The sequence below is a fragment of the Zea mays genome, chromosome 2, assembly GCF_902167145.1.
Source record: "Zea mays cultivar B73 chromosome 2, Zm-B73-REFERENCE-NAM-5.0, whole genome shotgun sequence".
NCBI classification, from domain to species: Eukaryota; Viridiplantae; Streptophyta; class Magnoliopsida; order Poales; family Poaceae; genus Zea; species Zea mays.
Window position 1 is genome coordinate 171,566,517 of NC_050097.1, and position 15,695 is coordinate 171,582,211.

The window sequence follows — 15,695 nt, forward strand, 5'->3', positions numbered from 1 at the left end:
GTATGGTTATGATTAGAACGTGAAGAAGAGGTAGAAGTCCCCGAAGACAGGACACCACCACCTTCGGAATCCCAGGCCGGGAATAGTTTCTACTTTGATATCTGTGGGTCCGAACCCGAATCACCTGTAAACGAAGGCAAGCCCCGGTGCATTTGCCACCTCCCTTGATACTTTTAAAATCTTTCTCACTTGCTTGATGCATTAGGTGATAGGAGTTGATTGCTAAAACAATTCCTGCATTACCTTCCTTGAATCTGATTACCTTCCTTGATCACCTGTTTTATAAAAGCTTTTTGATGCTTAGCTTTGCTTTAGAAAAACAAAAGGTTTGTTTTTACAAAAGATGTTGTGGCAAAAGTGGGTGGGATGTTTTCAAAAATAAAACTTGATGGTGGATCCATCATGGCCGTGATGGATTCAACATCGGAAAAGATGTACCTCTGCCAGGTACCAAGTTTTGGGTTAAATGATTAAGCTGAGACCGGGCGGGTGACTTGCACGAGAGAGAGTCTCGGTGTAGTTTCTCCGTCTGAGTCGATTAAGGACCTTGTCGATGTAGGCCTGCTGACCGAGGACCCTTTAACTGGTCACATGCATCGTCATGGGTAAGCCTTGCCTCGGGCAGACTAAGGCCGGAATAAGATAACACGAAATGGGCGTGGAGCAGTGGCGAGAGTAGCGTGTACCCTCCGTGGCAAGAGGCTGGACGGTGGTGTATCTGTGCTCTCGGTTTGCGTGAACCTGATCCGGTCTTAAGAACCCCGGTGGCGGGTTGACATATGCAAGGGTTAAGTGCTACATATGTCGTGTGATTGGAGATCCTCAGCTGAGTATAATCGATTCGGATCGCCGTACCTCCGCGGTTATGGAGACTTGGCCACTGACTTACACGTAGCATTCCACTAAAGACAAAGGGGTTTTTGTTGAGAAATTGGCTAGTACAGGACCAGTGATTGAACTAGGGTAGAAAGAACTCCAGTGCAGGTAATCTTACTTAACTTGACAAATAAAATTGGATTTTTAAGGATCCACTTTAGTAAGCATTTCTGCAAAACAGAGTCCTTGATTATTGAGAAGCCTTACCTTGACTCCCATATAACCAGCATACCCTTGAGAGTCTTTTCTTTAGTCGGGTAAGACTTGCTGAGTAATTCCATACTCAGGGTTTATCCCTTCGTTGTTTTTAGGTGAGGAAGTAGTAGACTTTTGCTGCTTTTGTGCCAAGGTGGTTCCCAAAGAAGAAAAACAAGACTGAAGTGCGGGAGGACTCGGTCCTCCACTTAGGATCTTTTGCTTATAGCTTATCTGGAGGAGTTTGTGCCTCCCTTGGTTTGTACTACTCTGCACTCACTTTTAGTTCTGGTCTGTAATAAAATAACTCAAGCTTGCTTTTGAAATAAATGTAAGTTTATGTAACTGCTTCCACATTTCTTTATCTCCGATGTTCTGTAATGTCTGCAAGACGGGTGAGACGTTCCTGGTAAGGTAAGGAAAGATACCGAGCTTGTCAAGTGACTTAGGAACATCTACAGGGTGTCTGATGTCTGTTAGACAAGGACAACTGTAGGTGGGCCTATTTACTTGGGAGGTTCCGTCACACTCCACGTCGCATTCGTACGCGTGTCGGTACGTGGATTCGACGGTGATGACCCCGTTGGGGCCCGACATTTTGAGCTTGAGGTAGGTGTAGTTGGGGATGGCCATGAACTTGGCGTAGCACGGTCTCCCAGCACCGCGTGGTAGGTTCCTCGGAACCCGACCACCTCGAACATGAGGGTTTCCCTGTGGAAGTTGGAGGGAGTTCCGAAGTAGACAGGCAGATCGAGTTGTCCAAGGGGCTAGACGCGCTTCCCGGGGATGATCCCGTGAAAGGGCGTCGCACCGGCCCGGATTGTGGACAGATCGATCTCCAAGAGCCCGAGGGTCTCGGCATAGATGATGCTGAGGCTGCTGCCTCCGTCCATGAGGACCTTGGTGAGCCTGGTGTTGCCGATGACGGGGTCGACAACGAGCGGGTACTTTCCTGGGCTCGGCACGAAGTCGGGGTGGTCGCCCTGGTCGAAGGTGATGGGCTTGTCGGACCAGTCTAGGTAGACTGGTGCCGCCACCTTTATCGAGCAAACCTCCTGGCGCTCCTGCTTGCGCTGCCGAGTCGAGGCGTTCGCCACTTGCCCATCGTAGATCATGAAACAGCCGTGGACCTTGGGAAACTCCTCTGCCTTGTCGCCCTCCTTCTTGTCGTTGTCCTGGCCTTTGCCACCTTTCGCCGGGTGTGGGGACAGATATCCCCCGGGTCCACTAAAAGAGTAAAAGACCTCACGAAAGGCCCAAGGGCCCAATAAATCGTAAGGTTATTCTTTCGTGGGCCTGGGGAGGTACGATCAGCAAAGCAGGTTGACACGAGGCCGGATTGGTGCAAACCTGGACGGCCCACAACGTCGAGCGAGCGACCACAACAGAGCCCCCGTGCAACGGAGCCATGCAAGGATAAGTCGGCAGAACTACAGGGAGATAAACTCAAACAGTTCACTATCTTTTAGCTACACGTTGTTATCATATCCACGTGTATTGCCCCACGGTCGAGTATATAAGGCCTAGGGGGCACCCCTTCAGATCAATCGACCCTATTACTTAGCTACCCATTTCGACTCTCTGTATTTTCAATTCAGAGAGCTCTCTTGTAACCTCATCTACTCAGCATATTCACCAGGACGTAGGGTGTTACGCATCTCTAAGCGGCCCGAACCTGTAAATCTTGTCCACTGTCCCTCGTGCAATTGGCACGAACCATTTTACTACAGTCGTCGACACCGTCCTACTCCTAAAAACACCTTGAGGGGCAACCCCGGGTGTGCGGTCGGACCCAAAACACCGACAGCTGGCGCGCTAAGTAGGGGGTGTGTCGACGATCCAAGCTAGCTCAATGGCCGTCACCTTCCACAGCAAGATCACCCTCCGTCCCGGATCCGTATTCTGCTTCGGAACAATCTCATCCGTAGCAGATGAAGAGGGAACTCTACACCGCATTGCGGATCCGCCGGAAAAGAAGTCTCCTCCAACAAACTCCGAAAATGTCGGAGAAGCGCAACCTCCAGCTCTCCGGAAAAAGATCGTCTCCGGAAAGTCAGGGGCCAAGGGCCCACTGACCCGGAGAACACCACTGTCTACTTCCCCGACAAAAGAATGGACACAGACTGCGAGGAAGAAGGAGACCAAGGGGAAGCAAGTTGTTCTTTCCGTTCCTCCGCCCTCAAAGGAGAACGGAAAGAAGGTCGCCACGACAGCAGCACCATTCTATCTCGACGTCCTCTTCATCGGGAGAGCGGAGTCGCCCACCGTCTCCGACGACGAGCCGACCGCACCCGGAGAAGAATCGCCTCAACGAGAATCCCGCTGACGGAGGAACCGGCGCAGGAACGTTCGACGACATCACGCGGCCGGAGAACGGGATCCGAAGCAACCTGTCTCGCGAGACGAGGTCTCGGAGATAGGAGAAACTCCGGAGGAACGTGTCTTCAAAGAACGAAGGAACTCTCGACGACGTGATCGCTGCCGGGCTCAGGAACAAGCCGAGCAAGACGCAAGGCAACACCGGGAGAATCCATTCTTCGGGCACAACCTGAACCCCGACTTCGCCCGAGCCATGAACACGCCGAGCGAAGTCGGAGGAGTACTAGCTCAGATAGCTGATGGACTCCCTCGGACTCCCGACGCCGAGGGCTACCGACGACTGTTCACCCAGGCGGCCAACCATCTTCTACCGCTTGCCCACCCGCCGAACGATCTACGACACGCCATCAACAGTCACCGAGACGCGTGAAGCTCCATCAATGCTTCGCGTGAACGGCGGCATGAGAATGAGATCCGCCGCCGGGAGGAGTACGACAGGGATCATGGCATCCCAGCTCGGAGCCAGGCCACCAGAACTGAGTCGGCAACGGCCTCAACTGGCGGTACTACCCGGGGACGGTCGAGGAACCACAACAACTACTCCCCTCCCCGGGACAGACATCATCCCCGACGACAGGAGGACACATGCGGAGTGTCTGCTCTTACTCCGCGCCTTAGGGCCATCCAATGGCCTCCCAACTTCAAGGTATCCAATGTCGACAAATATGAACCTAAGCAGGATCCAGGGGGCTGGCTAGCCATCTACACCACCGCTGCTCGAGCTGCCGGGGCGTCCGAAGACGTGATGACCGCGTACTTACCCATTGTACTTGGGCAAGACGCGCTGCAATGGCTGCGACATCTACCCCGACACTGCATCGACGACTGGGGCGACTTCAGTCGACGCTTCACAGCCAATTTCCAGTCCCTCTCCGACAAACTGGCGCAACCATGGGACCTCAAATCCATCAAGCGTCGGGGGGACGAAACTCTCCGGTCGTACCTCAAGAGGTTCCAGACCATGAGAAATCGTATCCCCGATGTGGCGGAATCGCCCGAATTATTCCAGCTTAAGTGCCCAAGTCGCACCCTTAAGGGCAGCAACACACTTAAACAGGAATAACCCGTCAGTCCCTCGGATCTAGTCCGATAAAGCCACTTACCAGGATCGAATACCACTAGCTCACTCGAACGTGAGGCACAGAGAAATACAATAAAACATAATACCACAAATTTAATAAGTATAATTAGTGATTATATTATCGGAGTTTCAGAAATAATAACCATAAATTTTAATGCAGCGGAAATAACTAACGGAGAAAACCGAGTAACATGGCGAAGCCTGGCCACGCTACTCCTCCTGGTCCTCTCCTGCGGAAGTAGTAACCCACTCGACCATCTATCCCGGTGGCGGGGATGGAGGCCAAGTCACACCATCAACCAATCATCCTAAGGAGTACCTGCAAAAATTGTGCCACAAGCAAGGCTGAGTATACTAATACTCAGCTAGACTTACCCGGTGTGAGGAGTCTACTCCTCTACCTCTAGACATGCAGCTGTTTGGCTGAGGGGTTTGGTTTGCCAAAAGCACTAGCTTAGTCTAAAATCAATTTTAGCTTTTCAAGTTTTAGTATGATCCTTTTAAACTAGATGAGTACCTAGCTACTCATACATGATATCAAACATTTTTAAGCAATCAACCTTTTTGTCAGTCATCTCATTTCCACTTATTACTCAATGTAGCAGCATGGATCAAGCAGTCTCATTAGCTGCGAGAAGCAGACGATTCGAATCGAGTTTTTAAACCTTGCAAGGTAAACCTAAACACACGACATGTAAGGGCACTCCGTCCCCACACACATCAACCGTCCCCATCGATTCCCTGGCAACAGAAAGGGGCTCACCGCCTTGCCGTACAATGCCTCACTGACCCCAACTGCCGTCGTGCAGTGACCGCACTTGTACCCACCATAACCGGAATGGGAGACCACGTCTCAGGTCACGTGAGGAGGGCAATCTGCGGGCAGGTTCACTCAGGTACTAGGCTTACCGATTTACCATATTTCTCGGTATGTGTTTAGTACATTCAAACGCTTGACACACGGTACCACACCTTAATCCTTATTCCAATTTTCGTCTCATAGACAACCAATCCCCATGGATCGTTGTCCACAGACCAACATCATTACGATATGAAAATGGATACAACCAATTCCTGACCTCGCGCGAGTGCTAGAAAAATCACTCGACTTCTACCGAGATCCCTAATTAGTAAAGCAGCTACTCGACCTAACATACTAGTATCCATCTCAATAGGAATCCTGAGTTCATGCAACTAGGGTTTCAGTCAACTCCTACACTTAAGTGCACAGTACAAGCCTACAAACATTAAGTGTAGTAAAATAGCATATATAAACGGTTATGCATAAAACCGGGGCTTGCCTTTAATTTAACACTTAGATAGTGTTTGCTGGGGGAGGTACTCGCTTGGCGAGCATCCACTGGATAAGTCCACCATTCTTCAGGTCGTCCACCAAATGCATCTTGTGGGTGGCACCACATCACTGGCTCGATCATCATCTCTCGGTCCTATATGAGGTGCAAGATGCATATGGATGAATATAATGAAAGTAGCACAAGGAGCACAAGATACTTTAAGTACACGCTAGCGAATTAAACACTAAGTAGCGAGACATCATAAATAACCGTACACACTAGCGTTAGCTAACTACACATCATCGAGCGCACAACAGTAACACCACTAAAAGAAGACAAACATTTTGTATATTTACGCAACGCAAATACGACCCCATAAGTACGAGCATCTATTTAACCTGCTACGGCTTTTCATTATTCTTCTATTTATCACACAAAAGCATCCCAAGCACCAGTTCAATAGAGGAGGAATTCCTATCCACAATTAACTACTCAAGCAAACACATCAATCATGGAACACATGTTATCCTAAGTTTAGACATTACAAGTCTATGTCTGCTAAGTGCTAACTAAGCATTTTTAGCCAACAGGTGAACAAAACAATCAAATGCGCAGTTGCAGATTTTTGGACAGCAATACAGCAGTTACTTGTTTTAATCATAACTCTTCAATTATTAGTCCAAAAATATCAAACTAGGACTTTCCGGAAAGCTTAAAAAGTTCTCTACAACTTTGGTATTGTCATCACGACATGATTAAACACTTAGCAAGGTCAAATTGTGCAAACACAGTAGCTCTGTCCCGATTTGGACAGATTCAGACTTGCAGCTTTAAAAATTCACAACTAAAGATTCAGACATCCAAACAAATTGATCCTAGACTTTCTGGAAAGATAATAAAATTGTCTACATATCATTTATAAACATCTGAAGGTGATTCAATATTTAACTAAGGATAAACATCACTAAAAACTTTACCGTCCAGAACTGGACAGATTCAGTCTTCATATTTGAAACGTTCATAACTTAAGCTTCAGACCACCAAAAAGAGTGATCTAAAACCTTTTGGAAAGCTCAGCAAAAGCACTACATAACTTTTATAATCACTAAGGAGTGATTCAATGTTTAACTAAATCAAACAACACAGTTTTCGAAATCTGTTCTGACGGTGGACAGAACACGGCAAGCAGTTTGTAAAATTCATAACTCTTAAACTATCAGGCTTGTGGTTATGAAATTTTAACACAAGCAAGATCAGAAAAGCGCCTACAACTTTCTTATAATGACCATAAACAGATTGTAACATTAACTTAAACAAACAGTGCAGTTTCTGAAATCTGTACAGAAGGTGGACAGATTCAGTTACTGAATTTGTGAACAGCATAACTCCTAAACTGTCAGACCTATGGCTGTCAAATTTTAACACCAGCAAGATAATAAAGTTATCTACCACTTTTCTATAGCACATATCTACAGAAAACACCTTTTAGTTCATCAAACATACAGCAAAACTAAAACAGTGCGTGCAGTCCAAAACAGCAATCAATGAATTTCAGTTTCTATATAATTCAAGAATTACCATGATCTAGAGATTTGAAGTATTCTAACACTTTACCATTTGTTAGAGTTAAAACAATCAAATGAGGACCAACAAGTCAACTTGCAAATTTTATTCAAGTCATTTAGTGCACTAAAACTACTACAACCAATCAACGACGCATTCTCCACGATAATCACCCAACAATTTGCGTTTTAAATTAGACATCACATGAGCACTAATACTTTTCATCCGCGACTGTAACCATACGCATTTAGAATGCAACAAGCAAATTTACCGCGACTGCAAGCTTAACTAAAGCCATCTAACGAGTCGGCTAGCTAGAGCAACGACATAGCCCGCTAAGTATCATACACGTCAGCTTGTCTATTATTATCAAAATCCGAGACACCACATACACTACAACATTTTTATAAACATTCATATTCACAAGTATTTTTGCACACCGACCAAATCATACGAATCGTAAACTACTAGTCTCCAACTCACAATCACCATGCATTTACTCCCCGATCATGAACACATACATGTTTATCATACGAACAGAGCATTTCAATAATTATCCTAAAACAATTAACTCCATTACACAACTTATACCACAAACCTACTTGACTTGCTTGAAGTGTCTACTCGAATCCGTGAGCACAATCACACATTATATGCGAAGCATAATTTAACGAACACATAATACGCATCGACTCGATTCGACTTATAAATATCGAGAAAGCGATGACTAGTTTGGCATGTCACCACCTCTCTAATTAAGCAGAAACAATTTCTACTTATATCGACCGAACATTCATGTCGAGCACACCTTATGTTACCTTGTCTCGCATACAACCATGTTGTGGCATGCACTCGAGACACTACCGATTAACTTAACGCAATTACCACCACAATACACTTCGATATACACGTTCGACATCACAGTGCTTCGACAGACCCCACACTTCCAATCTACTTGTCACATCCAAACACACCACGTGACCACTGCATTCTTATAACCAATTTTAGCGCAATTATTTATGACAACACTTAGCGACTAGACGAGTGAAACACCAACTGATTATTCGTACATTCGCCTTTGAAACACTAATCATATGTGACATAATTTATATTTTCAACCCACTCTAACCTACACCATGATGAATACATAAAATATATTTACATAGACTAACTCATTAGCCGACTGCGGAAACCACCACATGCTTTACGCTTTATTAGATTTACCACGACTAACACACTGCTTTATGACGAAGTATTTTAACAAACGATTAATACCATCCACGAACCATCCTCGTGACACATAAATGAATCATCGCAACCACATATATTCAAACACCAGTACACACCACATCGACCAAAACGTATTTAGACAAACTACAAATCGCACACATCCAACAACTTCTTGTTCTCCAACCGCAAAAGCGAACCTACTAGTGTGCATAACCGAAACATTTTACACACATCCATTCAAATTAATTAAACGAGTCCATCGAGAGCGACATGCATCGGCTCACCATAAACAAACCCAATCGGCGTTTGCAAGAACGACGGTGATTCCGATTTGTGCATCGCTACGACATCGACGAGCGTCGAGCGGCTTGCCTTCTCCACGCAAAACACGGGGTTCTCTCCTCCACAAAAATAAAACAAAGGAGCACACATACATAATTAATCATAGGACAATAATGTCGATGCGGAATCGAACAAGGAGCGTCGCGGTCTCACCGGGGTGAACGACGACGACGACGGGGCTGCACAAAACAGCAAACACCCGGCGGGCATCCCGACGTGCTGTTCGCTGCGCAGCAAACACGAGAGCGATGACTCGCGACAGGGAAGTGGAGAATGAACTGGAGGGCTGCTGCGCCAATTTTTCTTGCCGGCATCCAAAAAGGGAGGGCTCGACGAGCAACGCCAATGGGAGAGGAAGAAGAAAGGCTGTGCAGAATTGCTGCTCGGCCATGGAGATGTGGTCGGGGCGAGCAGCGGCTAGGGCGCCCCGCAGCGAGCTCGCGTGCAGGGAAGAAATGCGGCTTGCTGGAGGCAGGAAGCCGGCTGGTTTTCCATGGGAGGTGAGCGCTGCTGCGCAGTAGATAGAAGAGGAGCAGGGGGCGCTGGTCTGCAACAGAGAGGCGATGAGCTAGAGGGGAAAGGCAGAGGTCGCCATGGGGAAGAGGCTCTCTGCTGGAAAAAATCTGGGCGTCACGACTGGGAGCAGGGGGCTCGGCCTCCATGGGGAAGAAGGCTCCTGCACTGGCTGTCTGAGGAGGGTGAGAGGAGGCTGAGAGAAGATGTAGCAGGGAGTGGGGGCGCCATGAGGAGGAGCTTCGGCGGCTCTGAAAAATGGAGCTCGCGCCATGGAGACGAGGGTCGAGCTGCTGCAATCCATGGAAGAAGAAGGGGTGCTGGGGAGGGAATGGAGCTGTTGCTCGGCCATAGGGAAGAAGGGGGAGGGGCGCCATGGTTGGGAGCTCGGCTGCTCGAGCTTCACCGGCGCCATGGAACCAGGGAGAATGACATTGCTCTGCCCTGCGCGCACAGGAGCATGGGGAGGCGACGTCCATGGATGCTTCTGCCACTGCGCAAGGGAAGCCAGGGGGAAGGGGGCGTGCCTATGGGGGCCCTGCTCCCGCGCTGGCGTGCTGCTGCATTCCAGGGAGCCGAGTGGAGGACGCCAGGAGGTGCTTCGGCACGTTGGGGAAGAAGGGCGCCCTGCAGGGGCAGCACGCCGGCTGAAAGGAGAAGAGAGGGAGAAATGTGGTGGTGGCTAGGGGTGGGAATGCAAAATTTTCAAGTGCAAGGGTGAGGGATCCGTATTTATAGAGGAGCCATAGGGTTAGGGTTTGAGGGCTGGTTGCTTAGTGGAGAAGAAAGAGTTGCTGCTAGACTAAGGAACCCGAAAATATCCCTGGATTTGAGTGGCGATTCATCTGTGAGAAAAACTCGAATCGGTGTGACGAACGAAAAATAAACCAGCGTCTAGATGACAGACGATTGAGTGCTTAATTTGGATCGAGAATTTGGATTTTGGCGTCACGTTGAAATTCTCTCGCGCACTATTTTAGAAACAAATTTTTATCTCAAAAATTTTATCGACTATGGATTTTTAGTCGGGAAAGGCCAATCGTGACATTTAAAAATCGTTGTCGATACGAGGTTTTTCAATTCGGTTCAGACACAAGATATTTGGCCGAGTCGGATAAAATTGATTAGAGGACGACATATTGAGCATTCCGTTTGAGAGTACGGATCCGAATAAAATAGTCGAACATAGATCAAGGTTCGAAAAATTAGACTCGGGCTCAGACCAAATAACAGCCGTCGAGAGTTTGATTAAATGAGCATCATATGAGATTTATAATTCGAGAATGATTTTTGAGTTCGCATTTGTGCCGAGGATAAAGTTTTAACAGGCTCCAAAATTGGCCTTCTGTGAGACTCACTACAAGAAACTGGTTAAAGAACGTGGGTGAAAAACCGTCGAACTTAATGTAATAGGCCGTCGAACTTACCATAAGAACGTGGGTTTACCGACGAATATAGCCGACGGCGATTTTTGGACGAACTTAAAGAAGTAAGTTCGACGGCCCCCACGTTCTTAAGGTTAAGAACGTGGGTACCGTCGAACTTAACATTAAGAACGTGGGTACCGTCGAACTTAACATTAAGAACGTGTGTTTTTAAGTTCGACGGGGACTGTCGAATTTAGAGAAGTAAGTTCGACGGTACCCACGTTCTTACTGTTAAGTTCGACGGGGACACGTGGCCGTCGAACTTATGTGGCCTGCGTGGGTCTGCGTGGGCTGCACATTAAGTTCGACGGTACCCACGTTCTTAACATTAAGAACGTGGGTACCCACGTTCTTATCCTTTTTCCAGAAAAAAATAAAAATTACAGAAATGAAAAATTAGACAAACATAAAATCACATGCAACGCATAATATCACATATAATACAGATTTCAAACACATGGATATATATTCATATCACAAATTCACACAAGTCCAAATACATAAGTTCACAAATTCACATAAGTCCAAATACATAAGTTCACATAAGTTCACATTCATAGTGCACATTTTTAGTTCACAAGTTCAAACACACAAGTTCAAACATTAGCTCCATCGCTCTCGATCAGGACATCGGATTGTTGTTCGTAGCTCAGATTGTTGTTCATAGCTCCACCACTAGAATATCTATTTACACATAACAAGCAAATGGAAGTGACCAAGAAGCACATAACAAAACTTGGAAGAAAATTAGCAATAAAGATGCCATAATTTTTTTCCTGGACATTGAGAGTGTGCAACATAACATTGAGAGAAATACTTACCTTCTCAGATAGTTCCACATCTCTTGAATTGCATTTCAATCTCAGGGCGTTCCTTTCAGCATCTATATGCTCTAACTGTCTTCTGAAAAGGTCCAAAACAGGGCCAGCCAAACTGCAGTGTTCATTCCAACAAAGGAAAAAATGATTGTGTGAGATAATGAGATCATTCCACATCAACCAACAAGACAATTGAAGAGGTGAATACCACTGCTGTAAGAATGTGGCTAGCCTTTTCCATTTTCCAGGACCATAGGCCGTTGACTCATACTCTGTGAGTAGGTCATCAAGGAGCTGCAGTTAATCCAGCAACAAGGACATTACCATAAACAATAATAAAGGATAAAGTTCTTGTCGATTAATTGCAGCAGAGAAGTTTTTTGTTGTCTTACCCTGACTATGTCATCTAATTTTGCATTCGAACTGTTACATGCTGCTCGCACCTTTGATTCCATGTTCTGAACTTTATTAGAACATTGCAAGTCAGCCTCCAGAAAAGCATTCCTTTTGTAGACCTGCATTCATGTGCTTCAACGTTAGCCAACCAACTCATATATTGTAATTTACTTCAGCAATTGGCAGGCATTAATCAATGTTCCATGCGAAAATAAAATAATAAGAAGGCATGCTGACTCAAAAGCAGCTGATGAGTAATGATAAGATCACCTCAAAGGCCTTTTTGAGAGAACTGTGAAGAAGCTTTTCAAATTTTGAACGAGCTGACCCAGCACCAACAGCAAAAACATTTAAAGCACTGTAAGCCAAAAAAACAGAAGCCACATTGCTATAAGCAATCATAATATACCTGCCATGCTGAAGAGATTGTAGGGACATCACCATTATTAATAGCATCAAGAAACGATTGTGTCAATCCAGCAAGGATGGGACCTGTCATTGTACTAGCTCCAAGTTGTTTTGGTCTTGTTCGGTCAAGAACAAATTTCGTGAAACCATCCAGACCGGATCTGAACTCTGAACGGAAATTACTCAGCTGCATCACAGAAATTAGGAATTATTGCACCAACATCAATCTGCTAGAACAATATAATTATGCCAAAACGTGCATTATGATTCTGACTCACGTCATAAAGGGACATACATAATTTGTACATGCCATCAAACTGTTTAAAGTGTAAATATGTTTCAAGAGCAATCTACAGGTTTTACAAAAATATCACAATTCAAATTAGTGACCGAAGTTGTGTTAAAGACTGCCTTATTGGACTAGTAGTCTGGTACCATGTAAGTATATGTTATTACCATAAAAATGTACAGCTACCGGGAAAATGCACAAAATAATATAGTTTGCACTGCATCATACAAAAGCTTCATTTGTCTGACTGGTACCTTAACCCACTACCTTCAAGAAAATTTCCAAACTTTTTAAAATAGTCCAATCCAATCAGAAATTCAGAATACATGGTCAAAAAATATATACAACAATATGTATGTGGGTACTTTGCTATTTGCGTAAATGAACTTAGGAAAAGTTTGAATCTAACCTGCAACATATGATATTTGCTGAGAATTTTAAGTACAAGGCCACAAATAGCAGTTGTAGTTCAAAGGAAGAAATACTTACAGGAAGTTGATCAAGACGTTGGAGATCTTTCTCATTGTTCACAGGTTGCACAAGTGTAAAACATTCCCTGTCCGGAAAAAGTGCACGGATGGAGTTCCGTATCTTCCAGAACAACAAAAGAAGTATAAGTATAGTCCATACGTCTAGTTACCAAGCACAAGTACAAAGCCACGTTTCACCCATGAAAATCTATCATACCGCATTCTTTGCAGATATGTCCCTTCCTCCACCTTGAACAGGCCTCAATGCTAGCTCTAGGTAATCTCGTGGAGTAATTTTTCTGTTGTCTTCTGCCAAATCCAGATAAAAGTCCTGTAGTAAAGGAAGCACGGTGTCATCGGCTCGTCGCACACCAAAGGTGTCTGATGCATAACAGGGCCCCTGAGGTTTATGTTTGACGGTTTATAAGATGATGTGCAGCTAGGGAATAGCCAAAGCGTTCAACATTCAGTATACATAATTAGTATAGGAGAAAAGGAATGAAATATATTACTCGCAACAACCAAACAAAGACAGGCGAGAACTGCCCAAGTTCGGATGCAGTGGACCTTCCACCTGAGGCCCGGACACGTATGTGCTTTGTCATATCTGTGACCAGCGAGAGACGATCCAACACAGATTCATCTATACCTCCCATCTAGAAGAAATAGCAGCACGCTCGGAGGTTAGCGTCCTTCAGATAAAAAAACTGAAGCAACCTAAGTAGTCTACAATACCCTCCTTGTTCAAACTTCCAAATGTGACTAATTCGTCCAAGTTTGACCGATTCTTTTTATTCACTTTTTTGCGAAAAAATGAAAAATCCGAAACCATATTTAAAATATATTATATGCTAAACAATATCACAGTAATAACTAACTATAATTATGATTTTGTTAATAAGACAAGCCAGTCAAATTTGGAGTAAAAAAGTAAAACAAATTATAAATTGGAATGAGTGGAGTATTAGGTGGCGTTTGGTTTGCCTAAATGTAACACAAATGGATTACATGGATATCGATACTTTTGGTTAACAACGTCTGAACACCTTACTAAATCAGCAAGGATCGATGCTATTTCTATTTTATTAGTACATAAAGGGACATCTATACCATGATCACCCATGAGAGGCGGGATACATGGAATACTGGCTTGAGACCATTGTTTACTAGGGAAAATTGTACATGCAGATGATACTTCAAAGAGCAGATATTATAAGTTGCTCTTAGAGATATTAAAAGTTGCTCTCTCAGCTATTATATGTACGTAGAGCAAGACATCCCACATCAGCACCCTACTATTCCGTTCACAAAGAAGTAATTTTTTTTCCAGGCATCTAGGTAACTGAACTGACATATATACAAAGAAGAGAAGAGGGTGAATAAGATCATAAGACTGAAACTAATGAAGGCTAATTGCCAACACAGCATATATACGTAAGAGCACACATGGACTGGGAAGAAATTGAAACTGTTGGGCCCGCGAAAACAGCATTCACGATTTCAGGCTCTGATGATGGTGCAGGTAGCAAGGGTGATTGGAAGCTGCTGTAATGAACAAATCAGTAACAACGTGTGAGTTTAAGTGTGATCCATACCCAGCACTAGTGGTGCCCCGGTGCATTACGGGACACTGCTTTTTCATTAACAAATCAGCATAATCCTATCCTTCAGCAACTGCAATTTTACAAAGTGCTAATGCTGTTATCGGTGACCTGGTACATTTTTTAATTCGTTTTTTAGCCAATGCAATCCAATATCCAAGAACACACAGAACACCGGTACATTTCCTGCACAAGTTTATAAGGATTCTGAACCTGACAGCGTGTTCCAGGGACAGGGTCACAATCTCCCCAAAACGGCGAGGACCTAACAAGCAAGCTAACAATCCATCGAGCAGGAGCAGGGGAAATCATAGAACAAAAAAACGATGGTCGGTCGGTCGGGCATATACGGTACCCTGCTGTTCCGCTGGAAGGAGTAGCGCAGCTCGGGGTCGATCTCGTCCTCCTCGAAGTCGTCGATGGTGAGGGCGAGGTCTGGGCGTCTGCTCCGGGGCACGCTCATGGTGGGCATCTCCTCGGGGTTGCTGGTGACGCTGACCTTCCCATCTTGGCTCATCCTTGCCGCGTCCTCGTCCTCTGTCGCCTCCCCCGTCCTCCATGGAGCCGACGACAGCAGCTCGTTCCACTTCCGCCCCATCCTCGCCGCCTCTCTCTCCTTTCCTCTTCGGCTGCGTTTGGACGGTAGGAGGAAGAGGATGAGACGATGAGGTTATCGGCTGCGTGGTGGGCCTGGGCGGGCGTGGTCTTTTATGGGCTGGGTCGTCCTATATCAGAAATGGCCCAAACGGCATAGCTTGGCCCAAACGGTCTTTTTTGTTAAGTTCGACGGTGTCAAGTTGGCTCACGAACTT

At 45.5% G+C, this 15,695-nt stretch overlaps 2 protein-coding genes and 1 long non-coding RNA gene across 3 annotated transcripts; all 3 read right to left on the minus strand.

Moving 5' to 3' along the window:
- Window positions 1-11,576: 11,576 nt before the first annotated feature.
- Window positions 11,577-12,806, minus strand: LOC109944327 (uncharacterized). Its single transcript, XM_023301752.1, has 6 exons — window positions 12,802-12,806; window positions 12,386-12,473; window positions 12,112-12,234; window positions 11,928-12,013; window positions 11,723-11,834; window positions 11,577-11,585 (listed from the first exon to the last, which is right to left on the minus strand). The coding sequence occupies exons 1-6, from the start codon at window positions 12,804-12,806 to the stop codon at window positions 11,577-11,579; spliced, it is 423 nt and encodes a 140-aa protein (XP_023157520.1).
- Window positions 12,807-13,297: 491 nt separating this feature from the next.
- On the minus strand, window positions 13,298-13,916 carry LOC111590889 (uncharacterized). Its single transcript, XR_002750029.1, has 3 exons — window positions 13,795-13,916; window positions 13,500-13,613; window positions 13,298-13,403 (listed from the first exon to the last, which is right to left on the minus strand). It is a non-coding gene; the product is annotated as an uncharacterized lncRNA (long non-coding RNA).
- A 1,026-nt stretch (window positions 13,917-14,942) lies between these two features.
- LOC103649077 (uncharacterized) lies at window positions 14,943-15,481 on the minus strand. Its single transcript, XM_008673423.2, has 2 exons — window positions 15,234-15,481; window positions 14,943-14,994 (listed from the first exon to the last, which is right to left on the minus strand). Exons 1-2 carry the CDS (start codon window positions 15,479-15,481, stop codon window positions 14,943-14,945), a joined length of 300 nt encoding a protein of 99 aa, XP_008671645.2.
- Between the last annotated feature and the right edge of the window lie 214 nt (window positions 15,482-15,695).

Coding starts and splice junctions, on each gene's coding strand:
- LOC109944327 (XM_023301752.1), bottom strand. Junction 12,014..12,111: donor AATTAGATGACATAGTCAGG/GTAAGACAACAA, acceptor GATTAACTGCAG/CTCCTTGATGACCTACTCAC. Junction 11,835..11,927: donor GCCACATTCTTACAGCAGTG/GTATTCACCTCT, acceptor TGAACACTGCAG/TTTGGCTGGCCCTGTTTTGG.
- LOC103649077 (XM_008673423.2), bottom strand. CDS start 15,481: ATGGGGCGGAAGTGGAACGAGCTGCTGTCGTCGGCTCCATGGAGGACG. Junction 14,995..15,233: donor CAGCGGAACAGCAGGGTACC/GTATATGCCCGA, acceptor AAAATGTACCAG/GTCACCGATAACAGCATTAG.